Source organism: Bolinopsis microptera, chromosome 4 (genome assembly GCF_026151205.1).
Source record: "Bolinopsis microptera isolate Bmic1 chromosome 4, MBARI_Bmic_1.0, whole genome shotgun sequence".
Classification (NCBI taxonomy): domain Eukaryota; kingdom Metazoa; phylum Ctenophora; class Tentaculata; order Lobata; family Bolinopsidae; genus Bolinopsis; species Bolinopsis microptera.
The window spans coordinates 10756442-10770318 of NC_087075.1; the positions used below are offsets into that span (position 1 = coordinate 10756442).

Genomic DNA, 13877 nt, shown 5'->3' on the forward strand with positions numbered 1-13877 from the left:
TTTGAAAAGATTCATGTAAAGGGCATTACAATAGTTCAGCTTTGATATGATCAGTTATTTGACCAGCATGAGCTTAACTTTCTCATTTAGATACTTCCTGATAGTTCTTAGATTATTCATTGTCCAGCAACAGTTCTTCTTAACGTTGTAAATTTGCCTTTCCATGTTGAGAGATTCATCTAGTAACACTCAAAGACTTTTTCAGTATATCATTTTTACATTCTGTCGGTGTCATGATGGTGTCACCAAACTTTGTTGTTACTTCAAGGTCAAACTTCTTCAGCACCAGTGGCTTTCCAATGACTAACAAGACAGAATTTTCGATTGCTCTCATTCACCTTCATGAAGTTATTATAACCATATCCATACCTTGATTTCAGAGAGACAGTCATTGATCTTATTAGTGACATTCTGAAGCTCCATGGGTCTCATTGGGTGGACCGTGGAAGGCTATAAATAACTTACCCGGTATTTGAATCCCTACTACTCTCATTTTTGGATGACGGTTTAACTTTTTCGGGTAGGACAATAACTCCAATAGTATATGAGATTAATACTTGTCCGGATGTCCATACAGTTTCCGTCCATAACTCCTCAAGCTGAATCAGCATTGGAAAATGCTCAGGGCTGAGGGCCCTAGTTCTGTAAAAGCTTAACAATATTTGGCGAGTGATATGGTGAGGCCATTAAAAATAAGGTTATTCAATGGTCACTCGTCAGTGTAAAAACAGTGAGTCAGTGTACAAACAGTGTACAAACAGTGTACAAACAGTGTACAAACAGTGAGGACTACATTGGCTAAAGTTATACTAGCCCTCCCAGATTTCGACTATTTTCTGTTGAGGCAGTTCATTGTAAAATGGTCGCGGCTAATCCTAAACATTACAACCGCCGTCTGCCGTGCTATATTTTAACAATGGCACAGTAAGCTCTGAGCTCTCTAGTAGTAGTACATAGTTAGGGCTGTCTGATCCTTGCCATTTTAAGATCGCGTGTGGAAAGTAAAATAAAAATAACAATAGCATTATGGCACATTATCTAACGTTGATCTTCCAGATCGCGCCCTTTTTCAGTATTTGTGTATAGCTCAGGACTTGGAGTAGGAGGGCTCTGATCTTGCGACCAAGCTGAGTTCTCTATGTTTAAGTTTTAACGTCACATTTGCTCTAACCAGAGCCCTATCGCTTGCAGTATATAATTATAACTCGTGCAAGTCCGAAATTAAATTAAATGGGCCGTGTGCTGCTTCTAGGAAGTACATATGACAGTGCATATCAGCACACTGTTGGCTTTCTTAGAGACCTGATGAGTACCAAGCGGAAATCATGATTGCCTGGTAAGCAAGTTCACACTCATTCCGAATGGCGGTAGACTATTACAGCTACACTGCAGCTTACACTGTAGTGGGAATCGCGTCACTGATATCCTCCGAGCATAATTACCAGAATAAATCCTGTACCAATCACAGCTTGGTGACCTGGCCTGCCTGCCTCAGTATATTCTACTTGTGAAACAAGCGCGTCACGCAGTACGCGTATACACATGGCTATGTGAAACGTCACATACCTTATCGGACCTTATTTGGACGGACATTACATGAACGGACATAATTATGAACGGACATTAATATGAACGCTCGAAGGCATTCAAAAATATAAAAAATCCGAATTTTTTAAAAAATTTTTGACGTTTTTTAATTTCAGCAAATGATTTCTAAATCCATTTTTTATACAGTAAGTAAGAAAAGCAGTCATAAAGCAGTAAAAATGTTAAAATATGTGTAAATGATCAGTTTTTAATATCACATATCATCTTCATCAAATGGGTTTTCGTGCATGAAATAGTCCATGCTTAAAGCATCTAGCTTTATGGAAACCTTTTTGATCAATTAAACTACCCCGGTCCTGCATTTCAGTGTTAACTTTTACAAGCCATTCGGCGTGAAGTGGTTTTATCTTAGACAACTTAAGGTTAACCTTAACATCACGTGGAGCTTTCCTAGCACTGTTTCATTACCGCCCCTGAGTAATATGAGCTATAACAACGTCGGACAATGTCCTTGGCAACACGATTTACCGTAATATCTAGAGACTGGAACAAGTTTGTCATGTTGGCGGGGACTAGTTCATGAATTATGTTGTTGAGTGCCATAATTTCGTTGACTTTTTTCCGCCAAGTGACCCTTGAAAACATCATATACTAGTAAAGTTTTCTGTGCCTCCGGCAGACCAATACAAGGAGAACCTTTCCGTCGTTAACTTACGGCATAATAAAGTTCTCAAAGTTGTCATAATCATATTCTGGACAAAAAGTTCGAAATGGAAAAATGTTTGAAAAAATTTCAACGGACTTTAACTTGGACGGACATTAATTGAACGGACTTTATTTGAACGGACATTAAGATGAACGCTAGGGCCTCCAGCGTTCAAATAATGTCCGTCCAAATAAGGTCCGATAAGGTACTTATAAATAAAGCTTCTTTTCGGTTTCCCTTGATTGCTCCATTCGATATTAGTCTTTGCTTTTTGTTTTTGTCTGCTTAGAACGAATTTGTTGTATTCTATTCGGGTGCCATTGTATTTGTAATATAGGTATGACCTGTGTTATGTCGTCGTTTTAGGATTTGGCCTGATTTGGCACACCGTTAACTAAAACTTTAAGAGCGTGTAAATTGTGTCAAATTCTAATTCTAAAGTGGGTCTTATTAAGTAAAGTTGTTGGTCGCCTTGCTTTAGACTGCCTGTTGAGTGTTCTAGTTGTCACAGGAAAGAGCGTATTAGGGACCTTTCATATTGATATATATTATATAGGGACCTATCAGTATCATCGGGGTTAAAAATTACAACACGTTAGTCTTTATTGTTTGTTTTTAATAGTAATAAAGTGTTGGAGAATGACAACTTCCATTTTGCTTGTCCTCATCTTGTTGGTGATATCTACAGCTTCCACAGATGAAGAAGGTATGAAATATGTTATAAAACCATTTCTTATCAGCCTTCAGCTATTTTTACTGAAGAGGAAGAAAGTCATGACCGAAAAACAAAAGTTGGAAGAATACTAAAAGCCGGCAAACTTTGAATTGTGTTGCCTAATATTTTCATTAAAATTTGGCTGAATCTGGTTTGGCCATCTAATTTGTAGTTAGCTTGACTTTAATTTGACATTTTACAAGGTTTATATTCCCACAAAGAGTCCAGTAACATCGCACAGTACGGCGTAGCAACCCAAAAGAGCACTGGTTCTGGCGGGGTTGCTAGCAGAGCTATAGATGGAAACAAAAGTGGATATTATAGGTTAGAAACAATTATATTTTGTTTCTAATTTTATATACTGATAAAACAAATTCATGATAAAGCAATTGGTTCTAATTTTATCATATTGACAACAACTTCCCTTTTTGACCACGGAGTACGGACTAAAATATCCTCAGCTACGGCCGATCGTGTACACATACCTATGCAACGTGGAAACCAACTTCGACTTGGTGGAAACTGGAGTTCCCATCTGATGTACAGATAGATTGGGTCAACGTATGGAATAGAAAAGAAGCTCCGGCTCGGATTAATGATGTTGAGGTATCACAATTACTTATGAAAAATAGAAGGTCTCATCTGACCAGAAACAAAAACAAACAAAAATTAATCATTAATGATAAGTACTAATCCTCGCTAGGACAGACTTTACAGCTTACAATTACATTTATTATAAATGATTTATTTTACCAAAACCCATAATCATGGGTAGAGTGGACCGCTGCCAGTGTCTCTCTTTCCCAAACAAAAGGAAATGATATTAATTTGATTGACCGTTCTCAAATGCAAAATGATACCGAGAATGAAATCGGTCGCTCGCTTTTCCCATTCATTCACGGCTTACGAATTGTAATAATTTTCGATTGATTACATGTCAATCAGATGCTGTAAAAATCTCTTTGGGTTGCGTTCGGGTCGATACCTAGTATTTCGGGGTAAGGGTGGTAGTTATCACTTATTGAATTAGCTGAAGTTTATTGAATCTTTATTGCCGAGTACAGCTGCCTTTGGGTAGTTCTTCTTAATCTATTACAATTGTAAATGAATGGGAAAAGCGAGCGACCGATTTCATTCTCGGTATCATTTTGCATTTGAGAACGGTCAATCAAATTAATATCATTTCCTTTTGTTTGGGAAAGAGAGACACTGGCAGCGGTCCACTCTACCCATGATTATGGGTTTTGGTAAAATATCATCTCTTTTTGATTATAATGTCAGGGTACTTTATAAAGTCGAAATATAAACTGATATCTTCATTATAATAAGGAGGAAGTTTCAACGATTTCGAAATTTTTCCTTTAAAAACATTTCCTTGTGTTTAGGTAAGCATATCGGTCCATCACTGACTGAATATACCACTTAATACTCATTCAAGTTGACATTAAATTCATATATAATGACATTAAACTGTCGTGGCAAAGCAGAATTTGTTGGAAATCACGAATGAGCAAAATTCTCACCTTTCGCACCTGCAAACTTTGAGCGGACGTTGCATGCGCATCCAATATTGAATCGCCGTAAATTTTTTCATGTAATTGTTTTATATATAGCTTGATAAGCATGCAAAGTTTCAAAGTATTTCAAGAAGAACTGTAATCACAACGGCACTCTAAAGTTGACAGAAAATGACGAAAACAGCAATTTTCAGTGATTTTAGCAATTTTCTATCAATTTGGGCGTGTCCCCACGTGTGCAACTTTTTGATTTTCAACTTTAAAACTAGCCTAATGCACAATTTATACCTATAGGAAGCAGAACTGAGCTCCACAACCCAAGGCATGGCCCAACACCAAAGAATACTAAATCGCAAAATTGACGTTTTTATAAAATAATTCTTCAAAAAAGCACAAACTTCAATGACGAATATCTTTATGAAGGAGCAAGCTAGAAAAACTTTCCGGTAGATTTTCAGAATGCTTGAACAATTATCTAAGGTAAAAATTTCCTCAAATTTTGAATAAAATTACTCCTTAATGGGTTAAAATTAATTTTAAAAGTTATTACTTTGTCAAAAATCAAGTTTTAAAAACGGTTAACTTGATGACGTCATCAAGGGGTGTTTATGACGTCAAATACATTTTTTATACAATGTAAACTAAAGTGTAAACAATTATTTGCAAGACCTGTGGTCGGAAATGGCTGTATCTTTTTTACTTTTGAATCTATGGACACTTAAATACAGGCTACAATTGACTGGCAAAGCGTCTATCCCTGAATATATATAATATATGTATATCTGTATGTATATGTCCCGACAATCTGTCGTAAAACAGGGGTTCAAGAAAACCCGTTTCTCGATGCTCCTGAAACCTGAAACTTTTTTTGCAGTCAATTTGGTCAACGTCTAGACGCCCTGAAAAATTTCAGATCTCTAACTCAATTTTAACATGGTTTTTAGGGCACCTGAATATGGCGATTTTGGGTTTTTTACCGAATTTCGTATAACAGTGCTGGCGAGTATTTTATGCAAATTTCTTAAAAATCTAAACATAACTATTTTTTATTCCTGTCATCTTTGACATCAAATTAGAATGTTTTGAACTAAAAATAAATCTGCTGAACGACTTCCGATGAGTTTTAATGCCTGGAAAACTCCTGCCGGAGGCGGCGGCCTTCGGCCGCCGCCTCCGGCCGGAGTGCACGCTTCGCGTGCACAAAAGAGGCTTGTAACGTGTACCAAAGGGGGTATAATAGTAAAAGGGGTATAATAGTAAAGGGGGTATAATAGTAAAGGGGGTATAATAGTAAATGGGGAACATAGTATACCCACAATAAATGCAACGGTCGTGCTTGCCAGCACTGTGATATCATCTTTTTGAATTATCGATATTTGAATTGTCTATTTATAAATGTCCAAAAAAGGCGTTTTTAATTTTAACACAACCAATATTAGCACCACCACCACATAAAGGTTAAAACTCGTTCACAGGTTCATCTTGGCGAAGTTCTATGCGGAACAATAAAATACAAAGGAGGAACTAATCCTTACCATATCAACTGTGGTGCGGTAACAACACCAACTGTTACCATTGTAGGTGGCTCTAACAATGCCGGGGTTTTGACACTCTGCGAGGTGGAGGTTTATTCTAGAACTCACATAGGTAATACTTTCTTTTTTTTCTTTTCTTAGTGCACCCAGTCAGACCTTAATCGAGGTCAAACTAAAAGTAATATGCGGATGCTTCACCTCCCTACCAGAATCCACATATATACTTAAGCTAACTCTAAAGCTAAAGCTAATACTACTAATACTTTGAATTAAAATATTGCGAGGAATTTATTTCCTCCATTAAATCATTTGAATTCAGAAAATTTAATCCACAACACACAAAAATGATCTAATTTTGAAAATCCACGAAAATGAGTGCCCGCGACAATATCTGGTTTAACAGTATAATTAGTACTTCCCGGAATATATTTCACGAACCACTGCACTGGATCATTATAATTGAACTACTTCTACTTGTCATTTTATTACTGGGCGGTGCTCAGCCTGTCATTCCGCCGAATCTCTATGAACATAATAGCTTGGGGTCCCCAGGTAATCATTTTAAAGCCATTTCATGCCCGATGTGAATGGTGAACGAACTTACTAACTTATAACTATAAGTTTGATAATCAATCGATTTCAATTCCACTTGCAGTATACCACAAGAGCTATAACAATTTTAAAAATCGACATTGATTTCGCAAGCATACGTACTATAAAAAAATAAATCTCAAAAACGAAATAACCGTAAAAAGCGTTGCAGCAGTGACCTTTACAGATACCTAGATTTTATTGTTTATCGTATGATCTTGAGAAGACGGCTGGTACAAAACCGTTATTTTCCTACTAAGTTGACGGCTCACATATTCAGACACGTGTACAAGTCTCCCAAAAAACATTTTCGACCTGATGACCACTACCTCACTACCTACGTACTATGGAACTAGAGTGGAAGTGGACTGTATCCCGAGTTACAGCATATCAGGGAGCACACAAATCACCTGCATCAAGGATGATAACTGGAAGTATGAGACAACTCCTAGCTGTGTTTTAGGCGAGTACTGAGTGTTATAGAATATTGAACATTTTGAAGAATAAATCGGGGAAATAGTACTTTTAAGTAATTAGTAAACTGTAAATATAAAATATCGGAAAATTTCGTGTTACCGTGGCTGTTTGGTTGAACTTGTTAAGATAAAACAGCAGTTGGGTTTATCTAGTAGAGGAAGTATTTTAACAACGTCACTTATTTACCGCAGACACATGCACAGAACTACCAGCAGCTGTATCAGACATGACAACAACCACCACCTTCCCCGTCATAGTAGGAACTGTGGTGGAAGTGAACTGCAAGCCGGGACACACTCTCGCCGGAGACAATACCATCACTTGTATCAGGGACATTTCCTTCACAATCGGTCAACTTCCAACTTGTACCATAGGTTTGCAGCTCTCCGTGGGTTGATTTTAGTATTGAAGCACGATCATATTTTTAAACTTATCAAATTTTTCAAATATTTTTGTTGTTTGTTCGTCAAAATTCAAAAGTTAAGTTAGCTGAAAAACTTTATAAAACAAGTTTCATGTTAATATTCATAACAGAAGACAACTCAATGTAGAACCTTCGGCTTCAGATCACTGTACGGGTATGATGATAGAAAACTATCTATCAACTAATGCTGGATATCCTATCACGTACGGGACTGCGATCACAGTGGCATGTGATCCTGAGTACACGTTACTGGGCAGCATGGTGATAACTTGCGAGAAGGATATCGCCTACTTCCACGAAAAAGCGCGTCCTAAGTGTGCTAAACTCGACCCAGGTTCGTAGTCGGGGTAGCTAGAATTTAATTTTATAGATTGAATTTTGTTTTTATAATGTTTGACCATGAGAGCATTTTAAGTGTTTTTTGCTGATATGCAAGCACATAAAACTCATTCATGATCATTATGCGTCATAAATCTCCATGTTTAAAGAAACCGTTTTTATGTTAGCAGTTAGACTGTCTTGTCTCGAATATTCGTCAAATCTTTTGTTGTGGAATTAAAAGAAATTATCATTTTGTCTCTCAGATTTTATTACATTTTCATTTTTTGAATAATTTTAATATGACTGCAAACAATAAGAATAAAAAATTATTCCTTAACAACAGATATATACGATTTTTTTTAATGCAGAGCAACTCTCGATGTACCGTGAACAGATTTGAGATTCACGAGGCTGCAGAGTGCAGAAAATTAAAAATGCCATTCGATGGATGAGACCGCTGATTTAAGAATCCTTCGCGAAGTCTTCAAGATAAATTTTAAAAATTCGAATGGTTTCGACTCGGATTTGACGGATAAATTTTGTGTTATAAATAGGAAAACTCGGGTCCATCCAGATCCCGTGGTCCACTAATAGTTACAGTATCGGTATCTGTACTAATATAACTACTGTACCACGTGACCAATAACCACGAACAGGGATAATAACTCTGTTATTCCACACCAGAAGTCAATGACAGAGTAGATCTGCATTCTGCATTAATTGTAGCACGTTTAAGTAACTCAGATAAAACGACTAACTCCCATTCTCTCAGCTCTCTTGATCACCTCCAGGTTTTATGAAGTCAGGAAGTGATATTAAATTGAAGCGCGAATACAGGACTGTTGTAAAACGGTTCATGGAACAGGAGACTACAGTTTCAATTTCCGTCTGCTCCAATTGGTAACCGAGACATAGAGACGCGTATCTTAATTTAGTGATAACTAGCCTTCCATCACGATAAGTAAACTATTTGGTAGCACCTGGTGCTGCCTTCACTCCTTGACAACTGACAAGGTATCCAATTAGCACTGCCGTTCATACTCATAGTGATATGTTTCCAGTTTTCTTTTCGGTTTGTGATGATGGATGTCATACTCATAGGAAAATTTGTGATTGTCATCGGTCGATGCTCGCGCAAAGTTGTCAAAAATTTGGACTGAGTAACATATCGTACAAAGTGAAAATGCAAACATCTGTCCAAAAATTTCAAATTGTGGTTCGGTAACAGTTCGCAAAGGAATAAAATGTTTCGCCTCCGCAAATTTTTGGAAAATACATTGACAAATAGTTTTAAATTTTAATAACTCAAAGGAAAGTTCGTCACAAATGTTTTAAAATTTTAATAAAATTCTTCTTCGCACCAAGAGTCAGCTTCATCAAAAACAAATTATTGTACTCAACTCTAGTACCATCCCAGTTTCTAATCGCTACACAAATAACATCATCGCTGTTTGCACGGACTTTAGTCATCAAACGGTAGTATTTTCTGTGGACATCCAATAGAAACAGCATACTGCTGAAGAAAGCGGGTAGAAGGACACCCCAACTCGTACAAAGTAGCAGGAACCTTGATATTCAGTACTAGTGAGCACATTTCTAGAAACTTCACCCCTAAGTAACACTGAACAGGAACAGTGTCTCCTAGCACGTGACTCTTCAGTCTCACCTCCTTCTTACACTCGGTTATGTAGCTGTCTACAGGGTAGTGACGTCTACATTTGGAGAGCACCGGACTGTTGAAGATGTCCTCGCAGGGGTTGGTATCTGGTTCTTTGTCTGGATCTGTAGTTAGAAGAGCAGAGTCCCGACAGAGACCTCTGGAATCCACTCTCCAGCTCTTAGCAAACAAGTCAACGTTAGTTTCATCCTTGTTCCACTGCTGCCGGTTCCTCATGATGGTCTTGTCGTCATGGTTACTCTCTTCGTCCCCACAAATACCACAGGTTGGTGTGAGTTTGTTAGAGAGTTGAATGTAAGCAGCAGATATCCCATCCCACGTGAGAGTCACCTGATCAGCTAAAATCAGGGTCACATGTAATCCATCAAACAGCACTGAAAACTTGCCCACCACTATCTCCTTGCCCTGAGTCAGAGCTACTTTCCGTCCCGCCCTGCCTTTAACAACCACCCAACCCCTCATTAAAGTAACCACATCCCAACCAGAGTAAATAGTTACACTCTCCAGACAGGCTCCAGTGTCTCCACAGCGTGTTGTACGACCGTAGATCAACCAGGAGGCCATGACACAGTCCATGGCTAATACGTAGTCACAAGCAGAGGTGATGGAGTAGGAGCTGCTGTCAAATGTTATGACTCTGGAGCCGCTGAACACTGAACATACTGGACCTGGCAGATTGGTGGTCAGGCACAACTTCAGGGATCTTAATTTAGTTATAATAGTGTTCCAAATTATACAAAAAACGGGAATCTTGATATGGTTGAAACCTATAAAGGGTTTTTGAGATTCTAGACGATTTGTTTACAAACTTTAATAAGGATAAAAACTTTAAGTACCGGTTTTAGAGGCGGTCAAGGCTTGGAACCTTTCCAGAATGACTAACTCAACAGTCTGAGAGAACACCACATTGCTGGAACAGTTGGTGACACTACACTGATACATCGCACTGTCATCAACCAGAGCTCTATTCAGAGTGAGAGTTTTTCCTCTTCCCACAATAAATCTATTGTCACCACGGTTACCATGATCTCCAGAGTCACCATAGTTACCAGAGCTACTCTGGTACACTTTATACCACGATATATGAGCAACAGAGGTGCCTGTGACGTCACACTCCAACTCTATCACATCACCAGAGTAGTAGAGGAGAGGACCAGGATATCCAGCAACCTCCACTGTAATGTCACCAATACCAGCCTCACATCTCCCCTCGTAGAGAACCCCTATCTCTAGCTGGTCAATACAGGAGGTTTGTTGAAGAGAGCAGAGGTTGAAGTGGGTCCTGCAATCAGACCCACATAGTGGGGATGGCAAGAAATCACCCTTCTCCTGAGGAAAAGAGGTGGAGTAGGACGTTTGTAATGAAGTGAAAATAACTGAATGCTTTGTCTTTATTGTTGTGTAATAACAATTGTCAAGTGACTTGTTATGAACCCTGCTTTTTTAAGAGAACCCCTCCACCAATAAAAACTATGTTCTAGTAAGAGACCCCCCCCACCAATAAAAACTCTGTTTTAGTAAGAGACCCGCCCCCCCCCCACCAATAAAAACTATGTTCTAGTAAGAGACCCCCCCCCCCCGGTCCCCCCCCCCCAACTTTACTAGTAAGAGTACCTGACAATAGTCTCTACACTGACACTCCGCAGAGAGGGTGTCATAGTTCACCACACACTTCATATCCCTCCCACCACACTCCACCCCTTCACAAGGGTCTATTACTGTCAGGTACGCGTCCCTAGTCTCACTACCGTATAGGTTACTAGTCCCACACCTGTACCACCCTTCGTCTAGTTTCGTTATCTGACTGAGGAAGTGACGATATTGAGACTTTATTTTAGGGACGATATTATCTGGACCTTGTGGGATCATCAATACAATTAGGGATGTTATTCCTTCAGGGACTGATTTTAAAAATGACGAAAGAGACATTTGTGTAGATCTCCAAAAAATGTATATGATGAAATAGTTAATTGAGTTAATTGAGTAAATTGAGTTAATTACCTAATGATATTAGTGACATTAACTCTGCTAACAACCCCGTTATTCTGGCTCATCTCGCTGATAAAGTTACTGGACACCTCACTAGCTATCACTGGGGAGATGGCAGTCAGGGGTGCCGGGTTACCCTCCACAGTGCACGTGAATATTGCCACCCCTCCCACAGCAGCTGTTGTGTTTATCGGACCTGGGGGTGGGAGCAGGTTTAAGGGTGGATGTGTGAGTATGTATTATCTTATAACAAAAAAGTGTGATTAAAGCTCAGTTTGAGTGGCTATTAGTGTGGTTTATTGGCGCAGGGTTATAGCATATTGTTAGTCGTCAAGTAAGAGCTGAAAATTCCAGCTAAGTTTATGACTGCTTGTGAAACAAGCCAAATTAAGTGATCAAAATTAATATGATTAAAAGCATTTTTTAGTTATGCTTGTCGAACTGGGAGCATTGAGAATGGCTCTAAACAAATAGTTCTTTTAACTGATGCTAGGGATGCTCGTGAATAAAAAATAGTAACTGGTGAAAATTGCTCCAAACAAAAGTTAGTTTTAACCTCAATCCTCATTTATGCGTCATGACTGCTTGCGAAATTGACAGAATTAAAAGTTACACTATAATATATGAACTGTATTCATAATTTACGATCCAAGAGTTTGGTCACTGTGATATATATTGTACTACAAATTACAATACCTTACAAAATACTGTACCTGACAATATCTTTGCCGAGAACAATTCAATCATGTCGCTTCTACTAAAGTTATTAACGTAATCGTCGAGGATCACATCGAAATCCAAATCAAATTCGTCAGCTGGAAGAATCTGTCTCAATACGTTTCGTTTGAAACGTATATCACATTTCTCCTCCAAGTTTGGTAGTTTCCGTTCACATTTCTTTATTTTCCTACACCGCTCTCTCCAGGACATCCGCCGACAGCTCACCTGGGAAATTCCAACAATTCATAAATACTTAAATATAACGACTTAGACTTTAATCAGAGCGTGATCGCTGTGTGTTGGTTATACAATTCGTGGGACCCCTGCTATGTACTTCAACTTGTAGCCTTATAATCAGCTGGTTCCAGTTAGTTAACAGTTCAAGGTCTCTAAGATACGTTTAATATGGAGATATGGTTTGATTTCAGCTAGTTCTCCGCCTGCTTTGTCTATAATTATACTATTCAGGAGACCACCCTATGTCGTTAGGGGTCAGACAGGATACGCCATTGAGAATCACAATGGTTGATGAAGACGAAGTGACATGAAGTCACAATTACATGTAATTGTAAAGTTAGTTTTGGAATGTATGCCCATGACAATCCACCTGCACTCTACATGTTTGTTATCATTTATTTAGTCCGATAAGAGTATTTTAGTTTATATTGTACATTTGGAAACTTTGCACATTTGGGTTCTATCAGCTTTAGTGTCAACTAGTGTTCTTGTTGGTAATTGGCAATATTACATTTTGTACGGGTATGCACCCCCTACGCTGGCCTGATGAAATGATGGGTCGGGCAGCGTCTCTGAAAAATTATATCTCGCCCTGATCTGAGCCCTCCTCTATTACAGTATCAGACTGCCAAGTTTTACATATTGTCTTTTAGGCAAAAACCAGGTTTATTGTAAGTTTACCCGACTAGGATGGCAAAAATATCGTCAACAGTTCATAATATTTACCCTACCAACAATAAAAGGCCACAGTTAAATTAATAAATGCAGGGGCGACAAAAGTTAATCAAAAACTCACCCTCCTGCAGTGGCATAACGAGAAAAGAAGGAGAGCAGCCAATAAAACACACAATACTCGCATGTTATAATGCACTTCTCAAGTCGGCCACAGGGGGTTAAAAACAAAAGTTAAAAACTATAGCACGATCTGGAGACTCAGACTACATACACATACTTGACGGTGGGTCTCTCAGTGATCATTACAAGGTGGCGTGATGATTGTGATTAACTTTTTAACCGGGAAGGGATACAAGCTGTGGATTGGTTGTTCAAGATTTGGGGGTTGGTCTGATTGGGGGAGGCTTTTTTAATCGCATTGATTAAGTTCGTCGCGTCTAAGAGATGAAGGGAAGATTTGACGGCCCATTAGAGATGTAATATTATTTCTAGATGCCATCTTAAACATATTCCATATATGTTAATACTTTGATTTTTATAGTCTTCATGTATGAGAGCTTCTTAGTGGCACGCATGTACGGTACATTTTAAAGTTTATCAAAATCTTTATATGAATATCATTTATACAATGGAAATAATAACGATTTCATGAATGTCGCCATTTTAGCAGAGCGATGCAGTCTGACTTATTTCGACATTTTTAATATCTCATGAGTAATAATTGGCAGTATTATTCAATATCCA

The 13877-nt window shown here is 38.4% G+C and overlaps 1 protein-coding gene across 1 annotated transcript; it reads right to left on the reverse strand.

Annotated features, from left to right (window-relative positions):
* Positions 1 to 9027: 9027 nt before the first annotated feature.
* Positions 9028 to 13430, reverse strand: LOC134814277 (uncharacterized). Its single transcript, XM_063822360.1, has 6 exons — positions 13255 to 13430; positions 12215 to 12446; positions 11514 to 11697; positions 11127 to 11316; positions 10349 to 10841; positions 9028 to 10180 (listed from the first exon to the last, which is right to left on the reverse strand). Exons 1-6 carry the CDS (start codon positions 13315 to 13317, stop codon positions 9297 to 9299), a joined length of 2046 nt encoding a protein of 681 aa, XP_063678430.1. The 5' UTR covers positions 13318 to 13430; the 3' UTR covers positions 9028 to 9296.
* Between the last annotated feature and the right edge of the window lie 447 nt (positions 13431 to 13877).